Consider the following 15,256-nt stretch of genomic DNA (forward strand, 5'->3'; position numbering starts at 1 on the left):
ACTTCAGTCTCTTGTTAATGAGAATCTCGTGAATCTAGAAAGACTTAATGAAATGTTGTCGCTTTCTATTACTAATGAAATGACATTTCATTTCATGTGCTTCATTAACAGGTGTCATTTATGAAGCATGAAATGTAGTAATTTTATACTTTGAGCCTAAAGAGTCAACGCCTGTTGTTTCCTGCTTTCTTCCCAGGGGGCCATATCGGAGTATGAGGTTTGCCCTAAGGACAACCCCTCCTATGTGTGCAACAAGAAAACCAGCTGCAAGAGCTGCGCTGTGGACCAGAACTGCCAGTGGGAGCCTCGCAACCAGGAGTGCATCTCACTGCCGGGTAACTGCGCTTGTTATCAGAAACAACAACTAAATTGGATATTAAATTAGAACTCACTGGAAAATTGTCATCACATATATAAACATGTTGCCTCACACACTTTCACATGCTTAGACATGCAGTAGATTAACCTCACATACAAGCAAACAAATTCATATTTGTTTTTGCTTTCAAATAATTAGTTTAGATTTTGTTGTTAGTACTGCAGCTTGTGTCAGGCTCTGTCTGTTTACTTGTGTTGCTTGAGCTTATGGACTCACCAAATTTCTTTAATCCAAACACAAACATGCTATTCTAGTACATTCAGATGTCCAACACCTTATTTTCTAAAAGACCATATGTTTAAAACTGAACAATAAAAATGAGTAGCCAAAAAGACTGTATTTAGCCGGGAGCTGGCGGGTGCTGAGCAAATCAAAAAAACAATATAACCAAAAGAGGACTCCTAAATCAGAGCTAAACTTACTAACACAACAAAGAAAACAACAAAAATAACCCCTCACTCTCTTTGTCTAGTTCTCAGTGGTTTATAACAAACACAAGAAGAACAGCACCCCTGCTCCTAATGAGTCTAACAAAGCAAACTGCTAGTGTGTGTGCGTGAGCAATCAGTGATACTTAACTACGCCTGGCCCAGTCCCCTAACAACAAGCGATCGCTGGAGAAGCACTGTTAAACAGCGAGTGCTTCATACTAGTCTCACACCAATTTTCATACAACAACAACGAGAGGCACCCTGGCGGGCCGTTCCCTGAGTCCCAGCCGCGCCGACTGGCAGGCTTGCCAGACATTTATCAGTTCGGCACACGGATTGAAGCCTCGGTATGGGAGGGCTGGTTAGAGCAGGGGCCTCTCCAATCACGACCCTCGCCGATACCAGCCGGGGGAAGTGGGAGGAGCCTGGATGACTGGAGACTTGACATGACATAAAAGAGACACAACAGAAAATGACTGCACACAGACACACACAAGGCAGCTTTCTGTAGGTGGACCAGTACCAACTTCTCCATTGTTCTTTCTATTCCAGAGAACGTGTGCGGTGAAAGCTGGCATCTGGTGGGCAACTCTTGTCTGAAGTTCATCACAGCGAAGGATTCGTACGATAACGCCAAGCTGGCCTGCAGGAGCCACAACGCTGTCCTAGCCTCGCTCACCACGCAGAAGAAGGTGGACTTTGTCCTGAAGGAGCTGCAGATAATGAGCGTGGTGGTAAGGAAGAGGCGGGGTGGTCGGACCTAGGTATTAATTAGATGAAACAGATTAGATGAAACTTTAATATTCCCTGAGGGGAAATCGGGCCATCACACAAGCAGCGGATACAATTTCGGAAAGACTTAAGATACAGAGTGTGATGAAGATAAAACGGAAAATTACAGCAAGAAGATTACATCAATTAAGATTGAGGAAAAGTCTTCTTTGACAGATTTTCATTATTAAACAGAGATGTATGTGTGATTATCGAGCTAGTTACTTTACAGATGAGACAAAAAAAAAAACAGAAAAAGAATCGGAAACCGACTGATCACGAATGAAAACTACAAATGTGACCCAGAACTTTGGTCCTTGTTGTGCACTTGTTGTCTTTATATTTCACCTAATGTAAAAAAAAAAAAAAAAGTCTTTGTGGTACTGGCCACCTTTTTATCAGCAGGTGAGCTCTTGTTGGATTCTTTTCCTGTGATTTGTGGACCAGTGAGCTTTGAAACAAATCTCTTCTTAACAGAATCTTTCCTCCAGAGCTCAGACATCTCTTACTCGCTCCATTAGAGCAGATATACAGAAATCTATCCCAACAATCGACTAACAATTGCAAGCCGCTGTTTATACCATCAGATGCAGGTCACTTCTACAGATATGTGTGAAGGATGGGCAGATGTACAGTACAGTGTTGGATATCGTCTTGTCAAATTAGAAATAACACATACAGAATACAGAAAAAGCATAAAGAAGCCAACGACATACTGAGTCACTGTATAAGTCCTGAAGGTTTTTCTGAGCCTTGTAGCTTTGATTCTGCATCCTTTATTAATGGTTGCTTGTAATGTTGATGATTAAGAAAATCCAATATTAAAATTATAATCCCAAAAATTTTCATTTAAATAAATGTCTGTTAAGTCACTTTCCATCAACGAATGAGGTAAAACAACGGTGACTGAGTCTACGGCCCGCTGATAAAAGCTTTTGCATTTGCGGTATTATGATTATTATGAATTCAGCTTAATTCAACTTTAAGTTAATTAGAGTTGGTGAAAATTCACAGCTGTACATTTTGAGAGTTTGGAAATAAATCCTAAAAATATGAGGTTACAGGGCAAATTATTCAACAATAACTATTTGTAAAGTTAAGTTTTATATTAATCAGTTAGTGGATAGTTGAATTAGTTGATTGACTGAAAGCTAATCTGCTGCTATTTTGATAATTGATGTTATATAAACTATGTAAAACTAAATATGTCGGGGTTTTAGACTGTTGGTCGGACAAAACGAGATATTTGAAAAATGTTATCTTGGGTTCCTGAACTTCTCTAGACAAAACAATCAATCAATAAATCAGTTACTCCAGAAAATAAGCCGCAAATTAGTTGCAGCCCTAAAATATTACCGCTAAGTGTCCAGAAAGGCCATTACAAAAAGGACCGATATCCTGTGCTAAAGTAGGTTGACATTTCCTGAATTAAAAAACACTGTAGTGATAAAAGCCTCAAACTTTCAAGCTCTTGAGGAAAAGAAGGATTTTTTGAAATTACCATTATTGGCCTAATCGGAGCTAAATCTGACCAAATATTTGAGTGTGTGTCTACACTTGAGTTCACTGAAGAGTATTACATAATACAAAATGTGTTAAAAGCACTTCGAGACAACGGCTGTAACGACCCACTATGCACTTAAATGAAACATGGAGTTCATCTACAGCTGCAGTCCAGCAGGCACAAACACCACTATCCCTCTCTGAGGCTACCCATGCAAAAACGTAAGCCACTCATGGTCCTACAAAGTGCCCTGGAGCCACCAAATGACACATGTAACACTGAAGCTAAATAGGATAAGAAAAATCGAGTTCTTATCTCAAGGTGGGGTTGGAATCGAGGCAAGTTCCCCATCCATACCAATTAAATTGTGTAGATTTCCCCTGTTGGTCTAAATTAAATTCTGATGGTAAGTTACAGGTAATCTTTGTGCTTGTACAACATTGGTTCAACAATGAAAACGCGCACACGCACAGGTACTCTGAAACATGCTTCACGAGTCTTCCTGGCATGTTATATCGACGGTGCTTGTACGGTTTAGCAGCTCCAACTATTTCCAGAGGGGATCAATCAATCCAAGAAATGCAATTAAATCCCGACGGAACAGTAATTCGACCCACGTCTCTGAGAGATCAAGCTCCCTTTGTTTACTACTACTGCAACAGCATGGCGATTGATTAGAGATGGGATAGATAACAGAGCCTCTCCAGTCAAGTGAAGTAAAGCTGCTTTTATTGCCAGTCAGTCAGTCCGGTTAAATTTATGCCGGTACAGATGAAAAATAGCGCTGACATGTTCTTTTTTTTGTTGTTGTTGCGTACAACTAGGGCAAAGTTGTGATTTCTGACAAAAAGATGTCTATCAGAATCTGTGTTTGACATTGATTTTCTTCAAATGTCACGTTAGTTTTCTATGGAGTAACTGGCACTTCAGTTGTGGCCCCTTGAAGCAAAGAGAAGCCCAACACCACCCACAGTGATGAAGGATTTTCCTTTTGTTTAAATTATTTGATGGTTTAGAGGTTGAATTAATGAAACGACAAAAGTTATACCACACAACCGCTGTTAATAACCATTTGACTGAACTTAAACACTGTCAAGCTCTTAAGAACAATGAATTTTTAAAAAGAAAAATGTGTAAAATCCTTGTTTTGACTTTTTGCTCTGGTGTGTGTTTTCAGTACAAGGCCACAGTGACACCCTGGGTGGGGCTCAGGAAAATCAACGTGTCGTACTGGTGCTGGGAGGACATGTCGCCCTTCACCAACACAACCCTGCAGTGGCTTCCCGGTGAGCCGAGCGACGCTGGGTTCTGCGGCTATTTGGCCGAGCCGGCGTCCAGCGGACTGAAAGCCCAAACCTGCATCAGCCCGGTGAACGGGAGCCTCTGTGAACGGCCAGGTTAGTCACAAAACTAAATGAAAGTTCTATTGTATTCTCAATATTATCCTTTTATATTAATTTAGGCTACTGCTATGATTACTAGTTTTTCCATTAGGGCCTCATGAGGCCTCTAAGATACAGAATCAGTTGTCCTGGGGGGGGGGGGGGGGGGGGGGGGGGAAGACAAATTGTTATGCCCAAAGCTCCCTCCATGTCTGTCAGATCATGTTATTGTGTATTTCCAGCATTAGTTGGCTGCATCTGACCCTTTTCACTCTGGCTAAAGTTAGGGACACACACATGCAGATGCAACGACTAGCATCTGTGTTTTTGCACACCCATAAGCAGTAGGCAATGATGTTTTACGCACAATTAATTCTGCAAAATTGCAAAGTAAGCTAGAGGGAAGGCAGGGGAATAATGGATCTGTAAATGGATTTTAGTTTTAAAAACCTGTAATAAAGACAATACCTCAAGATTTCTCCAGGATTGCATCAGACTTTTTTTTGACTGTTCCACCTCTATCAGAAAGTATTTGAGGATCAACTTTGTAACTTGCTTCTTTGATTAACAAATTACTTTTTGCACTGGTCCTCCAGGTCAGACACATATTTCTGCTACTTAGATGTAGTAACACTTTGTTTACTATACCTCTGTGCAGCAGGGAGAGCACTACCAGAAAGAGTTTGACTGAAAATCAATACATTCATATGCATTTTATTTCCCCAATATCACATATTTGCCTCAGGGGACTTTACAATCTGCACAGCATACAACAACCCCTGTCCTTAGACCCTTGATTCAAATAAGGAAAAACTTAAACTTTGAACATAACTTAAATATAACTTCTTGAAAATGTTTCTCAGCCAACCACAGTGCCAAGCAGTGCCGGACGCCATGTGCCATGCGAACCACCTGCAGCGAATGCACCAGCAGCAGCTCGGAGTGCATGTGGTGCAGCAACATGAAGCAGTGCGTCGACTCCAACGCCTACGTGGCCTCCTTCCCCTTCGGACAGTGTATGGAGTGGTACACAATGAACACTTGTCCACGTAAGATATCTCATTCTGTTCCATGTACAGTTTAATTTGTAGGTTTGTGATAATCCTCCTATTATTTTAGCAAAACAAACTACAACTGTGTACATATACTGTGTCTAAAAGGTGTCTCCCATTATCACATTATTACATGGTCTCTTTCCCAACATAGTGCGATATTTAGATTGAAAATAAAGCCCCACAAACATTTATTAGAACACAGAAGTGAAGTCAAAAGAAATTATTCAAAAACCCAATGACTAGACATCTGACAGAGGCAGGACATTGTCCAATTACTAGTTTTGACATTGACTTTGTCAATATAAGTAGTAGAAGTGTTAAGTGTTCTGTATAAATATTGATTGAGACAACACTCCAAAAAACAAATGAACTACAATAACTAAATGGGATGATTTCTAACATTACTAATTTAAACACTGTTTGAAAACCTTTTAGTCTTTCACAATTCCCGTCCTTGAATTCTCTTGGTAATGCTTTGTTTTATGGTGCCATAATCGTCTAATATGTTTTGTAATAATTGCAAAGAAGTTTCTTGGAAAGAAATATGTATAATGTACTAATTTATACAATATAAAACCTTTATTTAATCAGGTAATCTCATTGAGATCAAGATCTATTTTGCAAGAGAGACCTAAGTATAGCCGAGAGAAAGAATAGATAATGGAGACTGTGTTCAGCTGCTACGCTTATAATGAATTTATTGTGATTACTTACTAGTGTAACCCAGAGAGTCTTTTAGTCGGTGCACAGCAGGTCAGCTGAACATGCAAAAAGTGAAATTTGTCCGTGGGCAAGCATATCCTCGTATATAGAGGATAAAGTTTCCAATAAGAAATACATCATGAATTAATATTTATTCATGACTGGGACATACCTATTTCCCCTTTAATTACTCTTTACATTGTCATTTTTAGGAGACTCTATAGGAAATTAGGGACCAGTAAAATCTGTTGGATTCTTTTTATAATCTACAATGTCTTTCCATCAGTTGACTTGAGCATCATTGATGCCATCATACCCCAGTGTAAGAACCTTTCTGCAGTGTTCACCCCGGCATCGGCATCTCTCGAGTCGAAACAAATTGATTACACATTAAATGTTCACTCTTAAGTGTGTACAAAATTCTCTATGCGTTCCTTATGCCAGTTACCCAGTCCTTGTTCGATTTATTCCAAAAAAAATTGCTGTTGCTGCAGTCAAAAAACACTTTGGGGAAAAATACTTTCTGTCTGACACATGAAAATGTTGCAGCGTAGTATTTAAACCTCTGATTAAGTTGCAGTGGTCACATGCAAAAGCAGCATCTCTCCCAGGCAGGATTCATGAGGTGCAATCTGTGTAAAGACCAAAACTCCAACATGAAAATAAAAGCATATATCTGAAGTCGACTCACGTAATGTTCTAGTTGCAGTTAATGTACTCAACCTCTCAAGCATATGCGACGATCTGCATCAGACTTCAGAAAAGACTCTAAAAGGCAACATTTTAAATAAGTGTAGCTCTCTGGAGCAGAGCATCTTTTAAATGCTCACTTTTTTAACCTTCATTTAGCCTGCTTCAGTTAACTGTGGCCCCTCCAGTAGATGAGATGGGGATTAATAATCTGCTTTAATAGTTTGAGAACTTAGTCTCCGGCTGGCGCTTCGCTTTTGTACGGTGCAGAATAGAACAATTGCCATTTATTTAACCTGGCAGGTCAATTAAATATAAATTGTTGCTTATAGCCATCGGCAGAGAAACCCCTCGAGGGCGGAGAGCTAGGAATTTAAATATAAGCAAATATCTATGGAGAACAGGTGGAGAGAATCAGTGACTCGGGAATGAGCTAGATTAACTGTTGAGCCTTTATAGAGCTGTTGTGGGTTATTAATTTAAACTTTTGGAAAGGCTGGACCTCGCTTTCCAACATCCAATAACACACCTGCTCTCAACCATCACTCATCGACTGGGGGTGCTGTCTTGATACAACAGTATTAATGGTAGTCGTTTTTTTTTTAACCGGTGCTGTGTTGTGTGTTTTGCTGCAGCGGAGAACTGCTCCGGATACAGAACATGCGGCCAGTGTCTGGACCAGCCGGGCTGCGGCTGGTGCACCGACCCCAGTAACACAGGAAAAGGTCAGTGTATAGAGGGCTCGTACCGCGGGCCTTTCCAGACCTCGGTACCGGCCCCGTCCACCCTGCCTGGCCTGCCCGCCAGCCCCCAACCGGCCCTCAACGCCAGCATGTGTCCCAATGAGGCGAAATACAACTGGTCCTTCATCCACTGTCCAGGTAAGGGAGAATTAGCTCTTAATTTTGTTTTGTAACAGGAGATATTCATTATTTGCAAGTAGTAATTTTATTTTTAGAAAATCGGGAAATTCCACCAGTTTTATACATCCTGATTGGTAAACTTGTCATGTTGTATTATGTGTTCTGTTGCTCTGGAGAAGCATTGTCAGTTTGCTTTCTCAGACGGATGAAATAATCCCTAATGATGTCATAGTGATGTCATCATAGTTATCTCAACTTGGGCATGGACACTACAACGGAAAGCCTTTGTTACAGACTGGGGGGCGTAATGTTTTTAAAGCTGTGGATTTACTGAGCAGAGAGTGTCGAAGAAAAAGAGATAATTAAGTTACAAAGTGGGAAGTGTAGCATCCAGCTCATCTTGGGGGCTAAAAGGAAGGATATCTCAGCCTGAGCTGCTTCGATTTTGACCATTCCTCTTTTGTATCTGTCTCTTTCAAATCTTTACTGTAGTGCCATACAGATCACTGTAATACCCTATTAAATATCTACTGGAATCTAAGCAATTCACTCATTGGATATTGGATAGAAAAGCAGGAGAGAAGAGAAAAGAGAAGCAGAGCTCACAGACACCGGAGACATCCGTGAGCTCTGCTTCTCTTTTCATAACATAAGAACGAAGGGAAGACGCCAGCCTATGGCCTGGTCGCAAATAAGAAGAGTGTAAAAGCCGGGAGACTAGCCAGAACCCTGCAGAAACCTTGAGTGAGGCAGAGGGAAGGAGAAGGAGCTCAGGCCACTGCAGGAAAAAGGGACACGCTTCATGGGAAAAGCTGAGGGGTGAATGTGCACTATTATTTTGGCTCACCCCATTAGTTAATATAGCCAGACTCTTCCACCTTACATCATATGAACTCTTGAGGCAGTAGGAGACAGAGACAGATAAGTCTGGTGATTTGTTTCCACCCTCTGTATTCACCAGAGACACCACAAGGTGGCCAGAGACTGGAGACCACCCACATGCTGCAGTCAAAGGACTGCTCTTAGCTGGACTGGACACTGGGCTCCTTTATCACTGAGACTTTTTATTTCCTTTAGTGATGTTTTATTTTTTTATAAGAAATTAATTTGTTTTTAACCTCAATTTCTGTCTGCATACTGTTTTGGGTCAGCACAACTCCCCAGCAGACATTATTTGACTTTTCTTTAAAGTCATACTCCACACCGGTGGAGCCTTTTGTCTTTTATAAGAAGTGCTGTGTGGTTTACTACAGCCTCATGTAACCTTATACATAATACCAACAATGATAATAATACAGTAAGAGAGCTCTGGTATCAGCAGATTCAGGTATCGGAACTGAAAAAAAGTGGATCGGTGCATCTCTACTATTTAATTATCTAAAATATAAAATATCAACATTTCTTTCAGTCATTCGTGATTCTCTAAAACAAACAGAAGTAGCAAATCTTACAAATTTGCCAAATAAACATGAGAATGTCACGTGCAGCTCAGGACTCTCACAAATCCCAGACTGTTCTAACAAGTTAACTTACAAATTCATTCATGTTTAAGCCCGGAGCTGTTTATTAAAAGTCCCTATTTCTTCTGTTCATGTTCATGCTTTATGTGCATTGTTTACTCTTTGGCAGCTTGTCAGTGCAACGGTCACAGCCAGTGTGTCAACGAGAGCGTGTGTGAGAAGTGCGAGGACCTGACAACCGGCCGACACTGTGAGAGCTGCATCTCCGGCTTCTACGGAGATCCGACCAACGGGGGCAGCTGCCAGCGTGAGTATCCGTGAGCCTATTCAGTCCAGAAGTAAATCATCCAGTCAGTCTTTGCGTGTACAGCTTCATTTAACTCGGCAGTATTTTACAGTTCAGTTTTATGTCAGCCATTTTCCTGATTCCTGGCTGCACAGTAAAGCGATCTCCAGGGATATTAAAGATTTACTCCACTCTACGGCTAATACTGACAGTCAGTCAGTCAAACAACAAATCAATCGTCCATTCCTTCGACAGCTTAATTTAGCTTACCAATATATTACAGCCGCTGTGTATGTTCAGTGATTTTTTGGGAGCCGTAATTCCAGATGTCCCTCTGGAATATATATTCACTTCATTCAACATCAGTGACAGTCAATCAATAAACCAGCCTCTCTGCATATCTTCATGTTGTCAGTATTACACATTTGATATTTATGCTTCTTCTTTTTCCTCCTCCCTGTTGTACAAGGAGGCCCCTCAAGGGTATTAAAGGCTTGTATTACTTCACAGCTAATCATGACATTCCTGTAACATCGATTTGACTCAACAAACATAACATGGTCTTAAGCTGTTACAGCATGAGTAAAAAAGTACACAATCAGTACCTCCAAAAATGGAGATTATGAACAAATAATAAGCACATGTGTATATAAATTAGAACAAAATCATAATATGGTTTGTTGTTGCACCAGCTGTCCTACGTATTTCACAGCTGTTTCTACCAGGAGGGTCAGTGGTTTTTAAAGTGATGGACTATATTAATGTTGAAGATGGGGAAACATTAACATTTGTGCAGATATGATAACCGGTCTTCAATATAAACACATTTAAATCAAACATTAAACATTTGGCAGCTGTTAACTGCCACTACATGGTAGGTAAGAGGTAAGTGACCTTCCACATCCCACGTCTCTTGAGAAGTGGGATGTGGAAGGTCACCTGTGGGTGGAGGAGACATAAACCGTGTGGGAGGAGGAGAAATATCAACTAGAGACTTGGGTCTCCTCTATGCACGGTGCTAGCTCTGGAGCTAAACGGTTGGACAAGGGTTAGACTCCTTTTTGCGACATGTCTCAGATGCAGACAGGATTACTCTGATTGGCGTTTGTGCAGTGAAGAGCATCTCCGAGTGTCTGGCCTACAGGGAGTCGCTGGGTGGGACACCTCCCAGGGGCTCTGCTGGGGGACTTCAAAGCCCATGTGGACAATGATGAGAAACCTAAAGACGGATACCTAGAAAGAACAGCCTGCCTAATCTGAACCTGAGTGGCGTTTTGAGCGTAAGGTAGTACAAAAGTGAACCTGGTAACCGTTATGGAATCTTCCATCTTTAGGGGTCACATTTGGGTCACATTGGGTCAAGCCTGGGCTTTGAGGTCACAGAGTAAGCAACATCAAGTCTTGCAGAGAGAGACACTGCCTCTCCTTGGATATGCAGCTGTCTGTGATGTTTGGGGAAACAGAAGCCTCTCTGATAAAGGCTAAATCAGCATTGCCATGGTTACCAAGTTCGGAGGGGGCCTTCCTAGACAACACAGACAGGTGAATGCGTGGCCAGAATGTGCTAACGGTGACCTGAAGTCCCATGCAACGTGACCTGAACTAACACGGGTAAAATGCAGTTCCTTGTTTAGAAACTAGTGAACCAATTAGACTAATTTTTCATATTGTAGGCTGATCTGCTGAGGTTAAAGACTAAGAGTCAGACCTACAGAGGGCAGAACGGCATTGGAGCAGAGCACTCCGGTGTTTACTGTTTTCCGTTCTCCATTTGACAAAGTGCTTTCAATAAACATTTTCAGCATTAACACATCAAAAGACTCGCGTGCACTTTCTCCACTGAGGTGCTGACTATCGCTCAATATTCTTCACAACAGTAACAGAACACCTTCCACCTAAGATCGGTGATTGACTTTGTCTGATCGGATCTGTGACTGCATGTCTTAAAACACCCTAAAGAGTGGAGCAGAGCTGTCAGCTGATCACCATCTGGTGGTGGGTTGGATCAGGTTGGCAGGGAAGGCTGTAAACCCAAATATGTAGTGAGGGTGAAACTGAGAACGCTTGGCAGAAGCTCCCATGTGCAAGACTCACAGATGTACTACAAAGATGAAGGATCTCATATGAATCAAGAGGATCAGAGTGTCACCTTCTATACTGTGTATAATAGCAGTTGTTATATGTAAATGGTACATATTTTTTTTTAAATTTTCCATTTGTTTCTTTTGTTTTGTTCAGCCTGCAAGTGTAACGGCCACGCCAGCATGTGCAACCCAAACAACGGCAAATGCTTCTGCACTACCAAGGGCATCAAAGGAGATCGCTGCCACCTGTGAGTTTCACATTTTATGACGCTCATCCGCCCCGCCGTCTTTGTCTTTAATATCTCTGTAAACTCAAACTTCCGTAACAGTCGCTCAAGCGCCATAGTTACGGGGGAAAACCTTTTTTCTCTAGGTTTCGTTGTTATGGCTCAGTCTTTATTTGTTTGTCCATCTGTACATCATATGCAGCACTTCTGACACCACAGGCTCAGATTTTGACGGCGCTTGTGATGCATCTCACAAACAATTGGTCATTAATTTAATACTTGGATCGTGCTGATGCTTTTGCAGTAGTTCCTGCCCCCCCAAAAATCCCTGATCTGGTGGTAGAACTTTATTATGGCCAAGACTTTGATGATGTGTCGCCGATGGGTCCAACACGAACCTACTTCAACATGTGTACAGCGTTCATTCAAACAGCAAGGAAGCATCGGTTGTTAATTCACTCCTCGTCCAATATCAGCATTTAGACTCCGTTCCAATGGGGGACTAATGGGAACAAGATTTCACTCACCACTGCTGATTGGGGAAAGAATATAAAGAGACTCTTTTGCAATATCTAAGTCAGTAAGATTCAGAGTTGTACAATTAACAATCTTAGACAGAGCTTATATCACTCCCTCCAGTCTTAAAAAAAAATGATCCAATTGACTCTAATCTCTGCTGGCAAGTGAGCACTTTAATTTATATGCTGTGGCCGTGTTTAATTCAGTATCAGTAATTATGAATACAAACCTCTCACCATGTCCTGTTGTTTGCTTGCCGCAGTCTAAGGTTGTGCAGCTGAGGTCAAAAAAAAGTGTTTTGGCTGCCAAGAATATTTTTCTTGAATTGAAAGATTCATAAGTCAAGTTGTTTGTCAATAAAGAAGTTGTTGCTTGAACCTTTAAGTCTTCTTGGTATGTACAGAGCATATATATATTTATATAAGTAAGATATATGATAAGTGAGGAGCTGGCTTTCGAAATTACACATTAATTTATTTAGTCATTAATTTAGTAAGATATAACTCTTTTCCATCATATTTTTCTATCTCTATGTGATATAATTTTTGAGCGTGATTCTACTTACTTACCAGGTAAAATAAAGTTGTAATAAAGTTTCACAAATTAATGGTCAACATCAGCTGTGACGTTTTTGTAGGCAGAGCAGAAGGTGTCTGTTAGTGTCTGTCAGCTTCACCGAGCTTTATTCTTTCATTCCTCTCTCTCGGGTTTTGATGTCATTGTGTTGTTACTCTAGCCGACTGAAGGTCAGGACTCATTCCACTGTTGACTGTGTTTTCTCAGCTTGCTGTGTGATGCACGAATGTCCTTCACATTGTTTTTATTAGCAATGAAATCATCCCATCCTCCTCACCTTTCTTCCTCTCTTTCTGTCTCCTCGTCTCTCGCTACTTTCCCCGTTTTTGCCCCATTTCCGTTAATCTATCCTCCACCTCTCTCTTTCAGATGTGAAGTCGAGAATCGTTACCAAGGCAACCCCCTCAAAGGAACATGCTACTGTAAGTGGAAATGCTCGACCCAACGCAAATCTTGCAAGAGCGGACAGTTTTCGCTGCGGGTGGGAGCGGGTGGTCAAAAAATAAACTGCGGGTTACAGGATTCAGCTAGCTTGCTTTTTTTTTTTTTAAAGAAAATACCTCGAGGCATCTGGCTGTAGAGCTAATAATTTCAAAGCTGCTGTTGTTCATTTTGTTATTTCTAATATTGTGATATTTGCAAATGTGGTGATTTGGTAGGCGTCAGCCCAACAGTTGAATAGAAGCTGAGAGATTTTTATTTATTTTATATTTCATGAGCTCAATAAAAATAGGCCTAGGTTAGGCTATTACTTAGTCACACCAAGAAAGCACTGTGAGGCCTTACTGTTCTTCCTTGTTCCGGTTAATGCCAAGACAGTTACATGGCTTTTATATCAAAGTAGGTCTCAAATAGTTTGATGTTTAAAGCCATAACAGTTAGAACAGAAACTGCCTTTTTAAACAGGTCACAGGTGGAAAGAATTGAAAGTGAGATGCAGATGAAAGTGAATTGCCAAAAACGTCAAAGGGCTTTTGAAGGCTGCTCTTTCTCTTATTCCTGCTGCTGCAATGGCAGTCATTTCACCAGGGAAAGACTGCAGTACAGTGGTCCTCCCTGCAGATTATGTAGATGATGTAGATCAGAAATAGGTATATATGTCAAATCATGGAATTAACTAGCTTTGTCATCCATAGTCCTCAAACCTTGCTGATCATTATTTTATAGTCTAAATATGTTTTTAAGAATACAGACGGAGCTGTAGATGATTGTTTGGCTGCCAGAGCGACTTGTCAAGCGGTTTGTTTTTTTTTCCATGTCGTTATTGTTGTCAGTGTTAAGGTTAAAATTCCCCAGTGTCGATTCAGAACCTGAAAAATGAACAAATGTACCAAGAATTGTATGAACTGCAAACAGATAATTTATTTAAATACATAAATTATACAGAGATGAGCAAAAATAATCTATTTTGCCTATTTAAATCCTTATAAAACCTGCAGTATGAGGCCCTAAAAGCCAGGAAGCTTCTATCTTGAGTCACTAACATTCATCAGATCTTCAGCTGAAAATGAATGCAGGCTGGCACATAGCCATATAACCCAGTTTTTATCATGACTTTCACCACAGAACACACAATAAAATCTTTAGATTCATCCAAGAGAGCGTATAGAGTTTTGTTATAGAAAAAGAACGGGCGTCCGGGTAATTTCCTGCCCCGAGCACTGTGTGAATACATGTTCTTCTGTGATTTGAGGCTAAACTGATTGAGTTCTTCTTCTTCTTCTTCTTCTTTTGTAATCCCCTCCATACTCTCCCACACCCACATCGCCGGCTCGATCACTTCAAACAGACACGCTCCTCATTGACTACCAGTTCACCTTCAGCCTGTCGCAGGAGGACGACCGCTACTACACCGCCATCAACTTCGTGGCCACACCAGAGGAGGTATGTCTGTGATGTGTGATTCAACACCCCACCGTTAGAGCAGATGTCAGTTTTATGAGGATTAAAAATTGTAAAATCAGCACCATATGATGGTGATAATGAATTTTTTTTCTTGCCCCGCGCTTATTACCAAACAACTTCTTCATAAGATACTTTTCCAGTTGTATCATTATTATTTTCGTGATGATATTAATAATAAGTTAGCTAGTTGGTGAAAAGTTAAAACATGTACAAGACATATACACATACAGTATATTCACAACACACAATTTTCATACACATAGTTACACATTGAATAAAACAATTAGAAGAGCATTCAAAACAGTGGAGTATATTGTTCTGAAATCTTTAAAAGGAATGAAATATTTCGATTTTTAAAGGAAAAAATGCACCAACCATAATGATGGAAGGACTTGCCAGTTGGCTTGAGTCCCATTGAGACT

General features: G+C 40.7%; 1 protein-coding gene across 2 annotated transcripts in view; it reads left to right on the top strand.

Annotated features, from left to right (window-relative positions):
• The window catches only part of atrn (attractin), a 139,973-nt gene that overhangs the window by 45,064 nt on the left and 79,653 nt on the right, over nt 1-15,256 (top strand). For both annotated transcript variants that reach the window (XM_042387964.1, XM_042387965.1), the window contains exons 14-22: nt 197-335; nt 1,363-1,544; nt 4,263-4,482; nt 5,331-5,516; nt 7,550-7,795; nt 9,407-9,544; nt 11,762-11,855; nt 13,299-13,351; nt 14,719-14,813. In XM_042387964.1, the coding sequence (XP_042243898.1) occupies nt 197-335; nt 1,363-1,544; nt 4,263-4,482; nt 5,331-5,516; nt 7,550-7,795; nt 9,407-9,544; nt 11,762-11,855; nt 13,299-13,351; nt 14,719-14,813 (1,353 nt within the window). The remainder of the gene's footprint in view (nt 1-196; nt 336-1,362; nt 1,545-4,262; nt 4,483-5,330; nt 5,517-7,549; nt 7,796-9,406; nt 9,545-11,761; nt 11,856-13,298; nt 13,352-14,718; nt 14,814-15,256) is intronic.

The sequence above is a fragment of the Thunnus maccoyii genome, chromosome 16 (genome assembly GCF_910596095.1).
Source record: "Thunnus maccoyii chromosome 16, fThuMac1.1, whole genome shotgun sequence".
NCBI classification, from domain to species: Eukaryota; Metazoa; Chordata; class Actinopteri; order Scombriformes; family Scombridae; genus Thunnus; species Thunnus maccoyii.